General features: G+C 32.8%; 1 protein-coding gene across 2 annotated transcripts in view; it reads right to left on the bottom strand.

Annotated features, from left to right (window-relative positions):
* Positions 1-16303, bottom strand: part of LOC110092563 (chitinase domain-containing protein 1) — a gene marked incomplete at its 5' end in the record, with an annotated part of 89752 nt that continues 73449 nt past the window's right edge. For both annotated transcript variants that reach the window (XM_020817162.2, XM_028693966.1), the window contains 1 exon segment: positions 1-545. In XM_020817162.2, coding sequence (XP_020672821.1) covers positions 298-545 — 248 coding nt within the window.

Below are 16303 nucleotides of genomic sequence, written 5' to 3'. Positions count from 1 at the left end.
TATTTCAAAGATTTTATGGGAACTTTAAATCACAGCTTATGTTATAAATCTGATTCAAATCAAAATCAGATTGTGCTAGTCTGTAAGTAGACTTTCCTTGGATGCCATTGGAGCTTTTAAAAGATTTTACAGCTTTTTAGAGTCACCGATAATCAGGACATTTTATGGGCCACTTTGAAGTGTCAAGATGTGCTTAAATAATTTACAGTCAACATTTTATAAGCTTTGTCAATCTTAATACCAAAAGAGGCGAATTATAGCAAAACAATTTATTAAAATGAATGCTTGGTATAAAGCTTAGAGGAGCTCATAAAAATAGTCTAGCCCTTGTCCAATCTCCCATAAGGAAAGACTGGCTCCCCAAGCCCGGGCTTCATCCAGCCTCATGGAAATCGACTTCAAGGACGGATAGAAAACAGCATGCTGAAGATTTTCATGCGAATAAATGAAAAAATGTTCTGCGCTTTTTTCATCCCAACGAAGCGCAGGCCGGTGCTTCTCCAGCAGTGACAAGTAATCCCTACCAATAATAGCTCCACCTGAGCCTGTTGCAAGCATAGAGGAGAAACAATGAATCATCGAATATGAAACTAACTCTGCCCTTTCATAAAACATTAAGGTTTCGTTTGGGACGGCTTTCTTCTTGCTTCTTAAAACAAATTTCTAGTACAAAAATAGCTATTTTAAGAAGCAATAAAAAAGCCATCCCAAACAAAGCTAAATTTCTTATAAAAATCCAGCTTTATTCAAATATAGTTTTGGAAGTTGTTTTGATGATGGATGAGTAGAGGGGTACACGGATGGAGATATTATATTAACACCTAGGATATAAGAGGGGATGTTAGAAATACGCAGAGAACATGACGTTTTTGGGAAACAAATTTAGGAGTTGTTTAATTGCAAGTATTATGAGCTTAACATTAAAAAAATATTACAACAGTTCTAGTTCTTCTATAAGATGGTGGTGAGGCTTGCAATGTTTTGTTGCGCAAAATATTGGCCATTAAAAATGAAGCATAAAATTAAGTGTTGTAGAGATGCGGATGCTCAAGTAAATGAGTAGCTTTACTCTTAGAGACAAAATGTGAAACAAGAGCATATGTGAAAATATTGGAGTAGCTCCCATAGCAGATAATATTAAAAAGCTGTCTTAGTTGGTTTGGTCACATAAAATGTCGACCTTCCAATTACCAAAAGTTAGGAGAGTAGTTGTGTTAGACTTGACCTATGTTAAGGTAGAGGTAGACCTAAAAAGACTTGGATATAAATTATTAGAAATGACCTTTTTTATTAGATATATTGAAAATTTGATTCTTAACAAGACATAATGGAGAAAAAATATTCATATAGTCGATCCCACGTAATGAGATAAACATTTAATGTTGTTATTATTTAATTTAAAGTAAATCAAATGCAAAGTATTTGTGTAGGGGATTTGCAATACAATCATAATACGTATTTTTTATTAATTTGGAATTCCCCAAAATTGGATGAATTCAAAATATAAGGAAAATCTTATCTTTCCCTATATGACCATCACCCATCACCCCAAGGGACAAATCAGCCTTGTTTTTTAGGGTGTACAAATTACTACATATATATAAAAGAAAAAATTCAAAGCAAAGACTACCATTTCATTATAATTGAGGAAGTGGAAAATAATTACAAGCTTTAAATTGTATTTTGCATTTTCTGATAATATTATATTACAAATTATTTGGGGAATCAAGTCAAATACATTTTTCTCAATATATAGTACTAGAAAATCATGAAACTAATCATCACTCATCTTGCTACACAGTCTATGCTCAACAATCTTTATTGCATAAAATGCTCTCCACTATAATAATGATAATAGACAAAATCAATGACAAGATAATAAGCCTATAAAAGTAGATATAAAACATTCTTCCTAACCTTAATAATTTATTTTGCATTATCAGCAATGCTACTCAAAGATTAGAACTCAAATGAATAATATAAGAAGATAACTAGTATTTAAGAGTCACAAGTTCAACTATAGAAAAATTAGCTGAATGTAACTCTGCATGATGAATTAATTTCCGTTTATCATAAGCAGAGAATGAATCACTTAAGTTTAGACACGCCAAACAAATAAACAACTTAATGTTAGCTTCAAACAATTGATTACTTATATTAAAGCTGTATATCAATAATAATGTAAAATAAATCAATACAATAATGATGCAATTTTGCTTTTCAACGTTACTTTGTACTGATCGTCAGCAAGACTTAAATATGAAATCCATGTTAGGAACATCAATTTCACAAATAATAAAAAAGAGATTGTTCATCGAATAAAATATCTCATTTATTGTCTCTCATCATCTGCAATTGTTGCTTGGATATTTATACTAATTTCATTGCATTTATAATATCTTTATTTTATCTTTATAAGGCTTGTGATAATTTATTTATAATTCATAAAATGTTAATCATCAAACGCATTGTCAAGATAAAGTCAACATATTCCATTGTATCTATCAAAATACCAACTTCAACTGATTATTGATCATGCACCCAATATCTTTGACAATTTTAAGCACTTCTATTACACAAGCATACATTTCATAAGACTGATTAAAATATGAAAATGTGAACCCATCAGGTGTCACCGGTTTATTGCAAATTAATCTCTTGGTTTAAACCTCGACAACTATTTAATTCTTTAGTGGTAAGATGAAAAATTATTTTTATCATGTTGAATAACTTTAAAAGTATCATTACTCTTCCATGAAGGTCCAACAGTATTTATAATTTTTGAAGTATTCTGAAAAAAAATATTTCATATGTATATGATTCTTTGATATAGTCATTAAGCACAGTTGAAGTTGACAGGCAAAATAATGAATATATAATGTATGAGTATTATAATTAAGTATGAGTACTTTCAAATCATAAAACCTCTCTATCATATTAGATGTCCTATCAGAACCTTGACCATATATCCTATGTATGCTCAATAAATATTTTCAAAGTATAGCTTCAAAAGAGGCCATAAGTGCTACTGCAGTGATTGAGAAAACATATTTAATATCAATGAATCTCTCAATAACTTGGTTCATCTTATCTACAAATCTCACAATCACAACTAATCGTTTCTTTGTATACACATCACGTGACTCATCTACTAGAATGAAAAAGTATGAAATATATACATCTTTTATAATAAAAACTAAGGTCTTAGCAACTGAAATTATATATTTCTTTCAAAACCTTTGGAGAAATTAACCTCAACTTTATACTTATATTTTCAAATATAATTTTTTTAATTTCTTCATTATGATTAGCAAGAAATTGAAATAGCTTCAAATAATTTTCTTAATTATCAGATCATATGTCTGATCATGACCACGAAATGACAAGCCTTAGCATAATAAAAATCTAACACAATCAATAGTTGCAGTCAGCATAATACGATATTCTTTTTTATTCTTCTTATCTTTGCTCAACAACGAAGAAAGACTCCACTTTTAATGTTTTATTAAATACTCATATTTTTGTCTAGCCTTATTGTGTAAACTATTATATTCTCCAACATGGCTAGAAGTTTTGTTTTTCTCATGCAATTTTTGAACTTTTTAACAATAAATGTATCTCCCCCATCTTGGCCTGTACTAATTTGCGCTTTTGGCTTAATAAGATTGCAATAAAGACATTGTATTCTAACCAATCAGGATATTTTTTGAACCATTTTGAATTAAATTTGCATGTAACAATTATCACTATTATTTCAGGGAAATGATGATTTTTCGATTAATGGTGTCCCTTCAATAATTATTCTCTTCTCACTCTATCCTTCTCATTTACATCGTAACTCCAAATTGGAGGTCAACGTCCAAGGTCAACAAAAAGATTATTAATATCAATCTATATGCATTCTTTCCTCTACCTATCATTTTTTTTTTACCTATCCATTTACTAAATACTACATTATAAAATTTTAAAACACCACACAAAATCAATGTTTGAATAATTTAAAAGTAAAGGATAATAGACAAATGTAAAATATGTGGATTTTTATCGTCAAAAAGGATACATAGCAAAAAAACCTATTTGCGACACGATGGCAAATGATAGCATGTGCTAATTTCTAGATATGCATTTTTTTTTCATAACAAGAGTACTCCGGTACACATATTAAATTAAAGGAGCTCAACTCTAACTCAAAATTATCTAAAGAAGCAATAACAAAATGTCAAGAACCCACCATCAAACAAAACCATTTTCTAAAAGGCCATCATATAGCATATGTCAAGAGCCCACTACAAAATGTTGACCCATTTTGATATTCTACTTTTTAAAATTGTTCAATCATGATAAAAGAAACCATATATCAATGTAAGTCGCAAATCATATAAATCATTTCATCTTAATCTAATCATCGATTCTAAAATCATTTGTTATAGAAGTCTATTACTCTAAAAAAATCTATGTGAAAATAGATGTGCATCACAAATTTAGGTGAACCAACTAAATATCTTATTAATAATAAAATATCACTCTCATACTTTGATTAACCCGCCTATAAAAGAAGGTTATATATATATATATATTGTTAAGCCCTTAAGAATTAGCCCGAGGCTAACTAAGAGGGGGGGGGGGTGAATTGGTATTTTAAAAAATCTTTCTTAAGCAAAGCACGAAACAGTTAACCAAATCAATATCACCACAAAGAAATCAACGTGCGGAAAAATAAATACGAAAATAAAACAAAGAAGGATCACACCGGATTTATAGTGGTTCGGTCAAACTTTGACCTACGTCTACTCCTCGGAGGCACCCTCCGAGTATTGCACTAACTAAGTGTCTCCTTTTGCTCCCACAGCAAGACGGAGAAGCCCTCACAAAAACTCCTTTCCACCAACCCCGGCGAGGCAGAGAACCCAACTCCTTTAGCTTCGTCCTGAAGCAGGCAGAGAACCCAACTCCTTTTGCTTCCTCCTGAAGCAGGCAAAAAACCTCGACCAATTACTGAAGAAGACCTCCCTTGAACCCCCAAGGACGAAGGATGAAGACTGGAGAAAACGCCTTGGAACCTTGCTTGGAGCAACCTTTGTGAATGCCTCTCACAAACTCCCCCTCAAAAGTTCCTCCCTCTCTCTCCCTCTTCTCTTGGCTCTCTAAGGTCAAGACAACAGCAAAAGATTTTTTGCATGAGAAAATTCGGGTCCTTTAAATAGAATTTCAAGAACCGACATTATCGTCCAGGACGATATTTCTATCGTCCTGTACGATCAGTACAAATTAAGCTCAATCAGCTAGGACGACATGGGACAATCAGAAGAAATTTTGTTCACATTGTACAGGGCCGATTAGTTCAAATCCGAGCTAAATCATTCTGGACATCGCCCTGAATTGAAGTAGGCTGATGTCAATCGTCCACGCCATCGTCCCGGCCGATCCTGCAATCGGTCCGACCGATGTGATCGTGCAATCAGCCTTAATTTCTTTCCATAATTGCAAGATTAATTTAGGTATAATTGTGTTGTATCGTCCAGGCCGATGTAATGGATCGTTCTGGTCGATGTCCAAAAACAAATCTTACCTAAATAGATCTGGCAGCTGATTCTTTCTGATTTGAGCCTATAGTCCTGGCCGATACAGGGATCGTCCATGACGATGTGCTTAATGATAGCTGCCTTAACCAGGATGCCCTATTTAAGATTTTTGTTTTTGAACCGATCGTCTAGGCCAATATGAATATCGTCCTGGCCGATGTTATCAAAAATAGTAAACTCTAAGAAACAGTTAGAAAAATTCTCAAGGTGTGTGTGTGCAAGGTTACTTAGCATTAGGCACCATAAGGATTACATTGGACTCATGAAAGGAAAAAAGTATATAACAGATTGACTCAGACCTAATCTACCAAATCTTGAGCTGGTTTAGCTTGCAGTCTCAATCCTGTGGTCCTGAAATGTTAGTAGTGAAGGCAGTCGCAGACAATTGTGAATGTTTGCTATCATCAAAAGTCTAATCCATAAACTTAGATTTGCAACAATCTTCCCCTTTTTGATGATGACAAACATAATCAGAAAAGTTTAAGCAGTTTCGACAGTTTAATTGAAGCAGTGTAATGAAAAAACAGTTTACTAAATTCTAGAATGAAAGTACAAGGTATAGCAGACTACTCTCCCTTTTGACATCACAAAAAGGAGAGAGAAACAACAAAACAAAAATAGAACATAAACTAAAATAACAAACTACAGAAAAACTAGCAAAGAAATAAATTTTTTTTTAAAAAAAAAAATCAAGGCATTAACATGATATAGTCTTCTATGTGATTGATTTTAAAAATTTATAAGTTAATGAGTTAAACACATCAAAAATCCAAAAAACGATAAAATATCCGATTATGTTAACCCTAAGCTCAGACTTCTTTTAGAGTAAAATCGTTTTTTGAAATCAAAAGGCCTAACTAAAAAAAATCAATTGGATAAGAAAAAGATATCCAATTAAGACTTGGTTTCAGAAAAATATCTTATACAATAGTAAATCAAAGTAGTTTGTTACAATCGCGAAATTTGAAATCAAGTCCTTGAAAATCTCAAGTGATACATGAAATTTTTTAAGTTTTATGAGTTGGAAGAAAGGAAGATAGCTTGCTTTTTTATGGGCCCATTTTATGCCTCTTGTCCATTTAATGACGCACTTTACGCATCTTTTGATTTTTGATATACTTTGTGTAATTTTTTTTTAATTTGGCGTCATTGTGCATCTTTTGCTTTTGGCATCATTGGCCTTTTTTTTTGCAAGCTAGATTCTTTTTCAAAAACTCTTAAGTATTCTTAGTTCTTAGTATATCTTCCAGATATTAGAGAAAAAAAAACTAACTCTCTAATATAGGGAAGAACAAACCACAAAACATAATAAAAAATCATATAAGAGATGCATTGACAAGATAATGAAAAAATCTTGAAGTAACATAAAAAACTTTGACTATTATAATATAAGATAGATTACTGTAGCAAGGTAGAAAAGATCTCAATTGCAAAATCCAGTTGTTAATTTGAGATAGACCTTTGTTTAGAAAAGAGAATTTCACCACCAAAATATGTTAGAGAAAGAGACACAATCAACAGTATTTTTACCTTTTAGCAGATTAAGAGGTGTAAAACATTGACTACAAATATTCAAAAAAACAAAAATAAGAAAAAATTATCATAAAGTAAAAAGAGTGCGAAGGTAAAAACAATTATAACAACTAATATGAAAAAGTTAACACAAAAACAAAAGATAGACAATAACAATAATCATCACATGCAGTTCAGAAATTATTAAGCAGTAAGTTTAAGCAATTATAAGTCGCGAGCCTCCGCTGTCCAAGCTCTCACAAGATCTTTGGTGAGAGCACACCTACACAAATCATCAACCACCAGATTTAGGAACCCAGACAGGTTTGGGTCTCTCTTTATGAAAAGAAAAATGTAATGCATTTATGTTATGCTATGAAATATGCAGTTTTGGTCTCCAAACCCAATGTATACTACAGTGAATGGTGCAAGTGTGTGATATGTGTCCTAACATGACACATGAAAAATATCTAACACTAGGAAAATGATTTCTTAATCGGTTCAGGTAATAATGTCTCTTCCTAGTTTTTAGCTTTAGATCAAATGTTGGTGTCATCCAATTTTTTTTTAAGTGCATCCAACTCAACTTTAAACCTTGAGTTTGTATTCTTCAAAGCAGCATTATCCATTCTCAAATTGTGCTACGTCTGTTCAGATTTCTTAAAATCACATTCAAGTGAGGTGTGTGATGCTTTTAATGAATCATGCTCAACAATTAATTCAGAATGCTTTTTATTTAAATCATCAAATTCATCAAATAGAGACATGTGATTGCTATCATTTTAGAGGTGATCTTTAATCAAAATTTTAAGCTCTTTTTGTAAATTCAAAAACTTTAATTTCAAACTAAAATGAATTTTCCTAAGTTTTCTATATGATGCATGAATATTTTCACATATTTCAAGCAATTGGTCATATGTTGATTCACATACCTCTTCTTGGTCACTTTGACCAAGATGATCATCTGTCATTAAGCACAGGTTTGTTGTCTCCTCCTCTGCCTCAGTCTTAGAGGAGTCAGTTGTAGATTCCACCCAAAATGTCTTTTGGATTCGCTTCTTATCCTTCATGAACTTAGGTTTCTCCTCGTCTTTCTCCATGTTTGGATGCTCCTTGAGAGTAGGACAATCAGCTTTAACATGTCCAGGCTTCCTGCATTCATACAAACAAAATCAGAAGAACCTTTAAAATTTTTGCTATCCTTACCTTTTTTCCAATTCTGATGATGCTTGTGGCTTTTCCTTAGAAAGTTTTTGAACTGCCTAGTGATGAAGGCAACTTCATCGCTTTCAGATCCGGAAGATTTTGTATTTATTTCATTGACCTTCAGTGCTATAGTTTTCTCCTTCTTTTTCTCACATGTATTAAGATTTCTTTGATTCACCCCTTACTCGTAAGCAATAAGTGAGTCAAATAAGTTGTCAATCGAATAAGTGTTCAAATCTTTGGATTCAGTAATTACAGTGATTTTAGCATCAAAAGAGGAAGGCAAGAATCTCAAAATTTTATTAACCTTTTCAAAATTTGTGTGTTTTCTTTCTAAAGCATGCAATGATGTAACAATTTGAGAAAACCTCGTATACATATCAAAAATTGATTCATGAGGTTTCATACGAAACAGTTCATAATCATGCAAGAGAATGTTCAATCGGGATTGCTTAACTTCATTAGTACCTTTATAGGTGATATACAATTTATCCCAAATCTCTTTACCAGTTTTGCAAGTTGAAACATGCATGTAATCTTCGGATTTTAAAGCACAAAAAAAAAGTTTAAACACTTTGCATTAAGTTGTGCTAAATTCCTATCATCATGAGTCCAATCAGTAAAAGGAAGAGGAACAATAACGTCATTAAGTTTACCAGTCGGAGGTGTATAACCATCCTTAACAAGCATCCACATGCGATAGTCAATTGATTGTAAAAACGTAGACATGCGAGTTTTCCAAAAATCAAAAGTATATTATCAAACAAAGGTGGTCAGGTAATAGAATACTCTTTCGCAGTATTACGATTTCCATTATTAGTCATGGATCAAAATTCAAAAATTTTTCAAACTTAGTTTTTATGAATTCCGCTCTCATACCACTTGAAAGTTCGTTAACGGTTGTCTTACTCCTGATTGTTTTTCATGGCAATGTGTGAAACTATGCAGTAGCAAATCTTGTAACAGGCAGGTCTAATAATTTCTTCCGGAATATGTAAGGGTTACGGGAAGTTTGGGTTGTTGTTGCCCTCATCAAATTTACACTTTGATGGGTGAGCACCGGTGCAGTAACGAAAGCCTGAAAAAAAACTCCTTTGGATCAACGAGCAATCATTGTACGTTTTGTTATAAACTCGCTAGCTAGGCATTTACAATTGCACTACCGAGATTTTTTATACAAAAGGATTCGAAGTTTGAAGATGCAGAGGGGGGTTTTTCACAGAGGAAGAGAGGCAATAATATAATTTTAATTTTAAAAACCAGTTTGCTGCAGGGCACAAAACTTTAAGCACCCTGCATGATGACGTTTTCTTTGAAAACGGCAAAAAAAATTGGCGTTTTAACATAGAAAACTGACAGGTATTCATCTTCGATTCTATTTAAACTACGTGGAGGCAAGGACACGGCTTCGGGTACGGAGCTTAGGGTTACCAATAGTAACCGTATTTTGCTATTAATAACTGCAATTTTTTTATGTTTTATATTTGGGGTGAAATTTTTATGTTTTTTTTTCAGCTTTTTAGAGGGTAATTTGAAGAGAGAGAGAGAGGGAGAGCAATTATTAAGAGGGATGGGAGATTTTACCTGAGCTGGGAAGTGGGGAGAGAGAGACCACAAATGGAGAGAGAGAAACAGGCTACGGGTGGAAATTCATTTAATTTTTAAACAGGTTTATTAGTTAACTTCTTAGATTTATCAACTAAGGTTCTCTGTTTCTAAACTTTTTTACGTTTATTTTTTAAATTATTTAATATATATTTAATTAACTTTTTATATTGTTTTGTTAAGTAATTTTTTATTAATATCTTAAATATTTTTAATAATGATATAATTTATAACCTAATGTTGCAATTCGGTTACTATCTATTCTTAGCTTCTTAGAACTGCAATGTTGTACCGGATATAAGTCGGATACAGACACGCCTCGATGGACAGATATTTACATATGGTCAGATACGAATCTTATCGGTAATTTCACATATTCAAAAGATTATGGGAGTTACAAGTGGGTTGACGAAATAAAATTAGAAGCGGCCAACAAAAAAGTTAATAAATTTTGCAATAAACCAGATTGTCGACGGGCAACAAACTTTTTCATAATTTTAACTACTTCTTTTTAAGGTGGTTATGGTAGGAATTACTTATTTTTTACACCATTCTGGTTGTTATCTGCGTTCTTATATTTTTAAATAAAATATTATTTTTAAATATTAAAACATAATTTTTATTTAAATATATTCTATAAATTTTAAAAGATTAAAACTAAAAAAAATTAAATATTATTAGATTAGTATAAATTTTATAATATTTAAAAGTTTTGTCGGGTGTATTAATTTTTTTAAATATCTTAATAAATATTTAATAGTTAAAATAATAATCTATTATTAAATATTTAAATGTAATTAAAATTAAAAGTTAGGAACGAATTAATTAAAACTTAGTTCGTAAATAATTCTTCTCCAGGGAAATTTAATTTGGAAGGCAAGGTCCGAAAAGCAGCGCGGAAGGAAGTTGCAAGAAGAAAATTTGTTTAAAAAAAACTGAAAATATTCACCCATTTTTTTTTCCTAGGAAAAATTTGCTATTCTTTCCTACCCGGGCAACACCCCCGGGCCGCGCCGGCCGGAACATAATGTAAAACATAAAAAAATTTTAGTTTTTTAAATCCTTTAATTGAGGAACACAACTCGCGGTTATTATTCCACCCGCGGAATTCCGCTTCTGGGAGAGGCACGAAATGGCACGAATGCGGACTCGTCCACGTTTTTGGTTAGTTCAAACGAACACACTCTCTTTCTAGGATGTTGGTTTCAAAGAACAACGTGATCATGTTTGGGGTTATGTCAATGTGCGTTTTTGGCTTTTTTTTTTTATTGTCCAGGGTCTTTTTTAAAACTTTAAAAATTATATTAAACCACTAACACCTTATCATTAAATTCTGATTTTAGAAACTTGATATTTACCTTTATTAAAAAAATTGCCTTAAGTCTGTAGGACACTTTAACGAACTAAGCTTGGACAAGAAGGAAAATCGGCAAATTTGACCTTTGGGAAATTCAAATGTAGTGAATCTTTCAAGTTAATAGGTTTGGGTTTCAGTCGACGTAGAGGGGTGGTTAGAGCAGAAGGGATATGTTTATGAATTTTGAATTTTTTTGTTGAAAAACGCATGACTGTGGCTGTCAAGGAATAGCAGGGACCAAATCTCGTCTTTCAGCATGACCTTGCACTCTATGGTTCACAGTCATGCATGTCAACTCTACAGTGCAGAAGTCGCTTGGGCAAGTTGACAAGGAGGTGTAAACAACAGAAATTATCCACAATATGAGACCATACTTATTTCATCTTACAAGAATTTTATACTTGCCATACCTTACCTAGGAGTGCCACACGGCATATATGAATATATATAGATGCGACGATGGCAAATTTGATTAATTAGGTTATAAGACTTCTAACTTCTTTACTAACACTGGTCAGACTTCACAACAATCGTAAAAGGTTCCAGTACTGCATCTCCCACTTCCTGCCAGAGGGTAGCATTCATTCCATTAAGTTATTTTTCTTACAGGACAACTACTGTGCATTCTTTATGAGCTTAGGCGGGATAGCTACTGATGGCGGTCGGGTGAGAAAAAACGGTTCGCATATGGATTGTTGACCACAAGGGGCCCATGATTTTAGATTATGCTAAAATTATTGATTTAACGGAGGTGAAAATATACGATTAACGAATATCGGCAAGGGAATATATTCAGAGATAATACTCCACTACATCTATTCTTCGAATAAATCATAGACAACCGAAATCAGGGAACAAAGAGTTCCTTGTATTGGCATATTATCGCCTCATGATTTCATCTGATCTTCAACTATTAAAATAATGGGGTACATTTACTCCTTTAAATGGTTGTTAGGGCTGTTCCTTGTCCTCAATTCCACCAAGTCTTTCTGAGGACGAATATGATTCGACCGCGATATTCTTGGGTGCCGCCACTGTGACATCTACTCGAGTTAATTGCACGCGCAGAGAGCACGGGGGTCAAAACAGTGGCGTTAGAATGTTGGACCTTGGGCGAGGTACGTGCGGGCAGGATCCTGCACCAAGGGGCACAGTATTTTTAGACGCGTAGAGTGGGTTGACCTAGATGGAATAGAGATAAGCACGGGGACGGTGAATCGTGGGACACGATGTTGTGACGTGGGCTGGCCCTGTGGCTGTGCTGGGGTCCGTAGAATTCGGTGTGGAGACGGGAGTGTGACTGGGGTGTGGATTCTTGAGACAGGGGGAGTGACAAAATGTCGAGGAAGATGTGAGAATTTGGTGTTCCCAGCGATGATTTGCGAATTCGAGATTAGTATTAATTTCTTTGGGTCAAGCAACGCATAGAAATGTGTTATCGGTCTCTCAGAATTCACACACCTTGCTGATGACTTCAAGGGCTTCATAAAGAATGAACAGTTATTGGTTTGAAATATTGGATGAAGTTTATGGAGGAAGTGGGAGTGCCCTTAGTTTAATTTTTTTACAAAAAAGGGTTTCGTTTTTTTTTTTTTTTACCCTTTTTTGATAAAATAATGCAAATCAGAGTATATCTTTGAAAACATGAATGAAACCCTTGAGGCATAAGGGTATGAGGACATGTCTGAGAGGATCACATTGATTAAGTCTCGTTGCGTATATTCGATAGGCGTGGCACATTAGAGTAGGTGGCGCGTGCTGTCACGTGTAGAGTTAAGTATTGGATTGCAGATGAGGTGTTGCTCAACATTAAATCAATCATATTGAAGGTCAAATTCGTTAGTAAGTTGGGGAGCCAGATCATTTTGGTGAGTGAGTATGATTTTTAGAGAGTTGGTAGATTTATGGAGACCGTTTCAAATTAGATTTACTGATAACGAGCATAAATATTTTAATTTAAAAAGGGACGTGCAAGAACGTGCACTGCATGATCCACGTTTCTTCTTGCCTTGAAAACCCAGAAAAATGCGTTTTAACAGAACGTGAACGTGATGTGCATTTTCTGTTTAAAACGTGAATATATCGACGCATTCTATAAACTAAATTTTTTATGTTTTATAATTCCGGCTAAAAATTTTAAGTTTTTTTTTCACCTTCCGTCTCTCTTTAATATACTTTTATTAACTTTATTTTTTAATTGACATTTAAATATTTAATAATGATATTAATTTTGAACTATTAAATTTAGTAAGATATTTAAAAATTAAAACTTTGTAATATTATTAAAGTTTATATAATCTAATAATATTTAAGTTTTTTAGTTGTTAATCTTTAAAATTTTAGAAATATTTTAAATAAACCATTAAATTTTTTTAACTATTTAAAAATTATAATTTATAAAAAAAAAAGACGAATAAAAAGAAGTTAAAATGAATTTATTTAAAATTAAAATAGTTAAAATTATGAAAAGTTGTTGTCGCTCTGTTCATTGAAAATTATTAACTTTTTTTGTTGCCGCTCCGGAAGTGTGGCTCTATTTTTTCGTCAAATTTAAAATCATCTTTGAATTGGTTACGATAAAGTTCGTATCTGACTGTATCTGTGCCTTATCGGAGGCGTGTCTGCTATCCGACTTATATCCGGAACCAAAATGCCGTCATAAAGTAAGTAACCGTGCAACATAGGTTTAACTATTTATCAATTATTAAATAATTACGATATAATTAAAAATTCTAAAAATAAGTTAATTAAATTAATAAATATTTAAAAATATATCACTCAAAAGTTTATAAAAAAAAAGTTATTTAAAAGTTAATAAAAATTTTAAAAATTAAATAATTTCCACTATCTGCTTTCTCTCTCTCCATTTGGTCTCTCTCCCCTCATCCTATCCTCGGCTCTCCTCTCTCTCTCTCTTTTCATCCTCTAAAAAGTCTGAAAAAAACAACATAATAAAATTTCACCCCAAATATAAAACATGAAAAAAATGGAGTTTTAATAGAAACATATCAGGTTTACTCGTTCACGGTTTTAATAGAAAATGAATCACTTGTTCTACGTTTCTGTTAAAACGCATTTTTTTGCGGTTTTCAAAAGAAAACGTGATATCAGTGCGTTTTTGCTCCTTTTGTTAAAAAGATTAAAATCTAATGATTATGCTCCTTCTCTTAAACTAGTCTTCAAACTTTGATCCTTTAAAAAGATTTGTCCCTAGTAAGTTTATTAAAATCATCTTGGGTACTCAGTTTGATGAGAAATCACTACAAGGAATTATTAGACCTGTCTTGTTACAAGATTTGCTACTGCATATTTACATTGCCACGAATTCAGGGAGTTAAGACAGACTTTGGAGTAATGTTTTGCTTCTGAAGAGTGGGATAAAAGTTCATGGGCCAAAAAACAGAAGGAAATAAGTTAAAAAAAGATTGTTATGAAAGATGATCTCATTGTTTGGCGCAGTAAATTATGCTTTGAAGACAACAGGGACCATTAGTAAGGTAGCTTAGAAGGTGATGGTGAGAGGACCGCTATGAATTTTATTTATGAAGCAAGTGCAATAGCTAAGAAGACATTGCAAAGAGAAATTGGGAGTCAAGAGTGCCTACAGGAAGAAATATGGGATACTTAGAGATGAAAAGTGGGATTCGTACAATTACTCCAATACTAATGCTGCTGCGTCTATTTAAATCCCATTTCATTATGATGAGGATTTCATGTTGACAAAGGGTGAAGAACTGGTTTGTATGTCATGTATGGAAAACTCATTTTGAAGCAAGATCGACCTCAAAGTGAAATGATCAGGCTTGTTGGATTTTCATTGGAAGAAGGGGATGTTTGATTTAGGAGCAGCACCAAGCAATGCTACACAAACGATCTCGGTTGTTTAATAGTTTAGTATTTATAATTTTAAATGTAATTTTATATTCAAGTTTCTACCTCAACTAATTTCATAAATACTATGTTTCCTTCATGTAGAACGTTGGTGGGACTCAGTTTAGAGATGAATGTTCTGAATTGAAAGATTTTGCCAAGTTAAGTTCTTAGCCTAACGTTTCGGCCTTCTGCATGCGAGCGTAATGGAGTATTTCAATCAAATTCATATAAGCGAATAAATCGATTTGGCGCAAGATCGAATGAACAACAGTTTTAAGTGTTATGTTTAACAAAAAATTTGAAAGGATAGACTCCGCTCAATTGCAAATTAGGAAACTTTGAGAATCGAATTGCCTTTGGCTTGTTGATGAGCTGCAATCTGATAATTGAATGGTTATCTCCTAAGAGTGCTGATGTTCTGAAGTTGAAGCAGAAGGACAAAGTATGTCAATGATGAAGACAATGAATCAACTACCCAAGTATATTAAAAAAGAACAAAGTGAGATCTGAAGCTTCAAAAATGTTAAAGTGATTCTTAAATATAATAATCTTTGTATGTTATATTGTTTCAATTTAGAGCTAATGAAATATTAACTGATTAAAGGGACAAACGAAAATATTATATTGAAGAAGATTTGAAGGATGACTTTGACATTAATTAATTAAGATTCTTTGAGACAATCACCACTGGAAGTGAAGATGAGCCTGCTTTGGGTCTTATCTTTAAGTACGCTTTATTTAAACTTGTATTCCAGTAATTTTCAGGAATTCATAGTTGACATAATAGATTTTGTTATTTTTTATCATTTTTAAAATTTAATTAATTTATTTTTAATCGTTTTGAGGCTTTCGCCCTCGGGCTTTCGCCTCGCCTGCTTAGAAAAAAACGCTCGATTCCCGATCTTCCGCCTTTTAAATCTTCTTAGTGCAATGCTCGAGGGTGCCTCCGAGGAGTGACGTAGGTTAAGATTTTCGACGAACGCATCTATAATTCCCGGTGTGATTCTTCTTTGTTTTATTTCTGCATTTAGTTTTCGCACGTTGATTTCTTTGTGGTGATATTGGTTTGGTGAATTGTTTCGTGCTTGCTTAAGAAAGATTTTTAAAATATACTTCACTTCCCCACTTAGTTAGCCTCAGGCCTGTTCTTTAAGGGCTTTAACATTCC

Source organism: Dendrobium catenatum, unplaced genomic scaffold (assembly GCF_001605985.2).
Source record: "Dendrobium catenatum unplaced genomic scaffold, ASM160598v2 fragScaff_scaffold_390, whole genome shotgun sequence".
In the NCBI taxonomy this organism is placed as follows: Eukaryota; Viridiplantae; Streptophyta; class Magnoliopsida; order Asparagales; family Orchidaceae; genus Dendrobium; species Dendrobium catenatum.
This window is presented reverse-complemented; position numbering and strand designations above follow the sequence as displayed.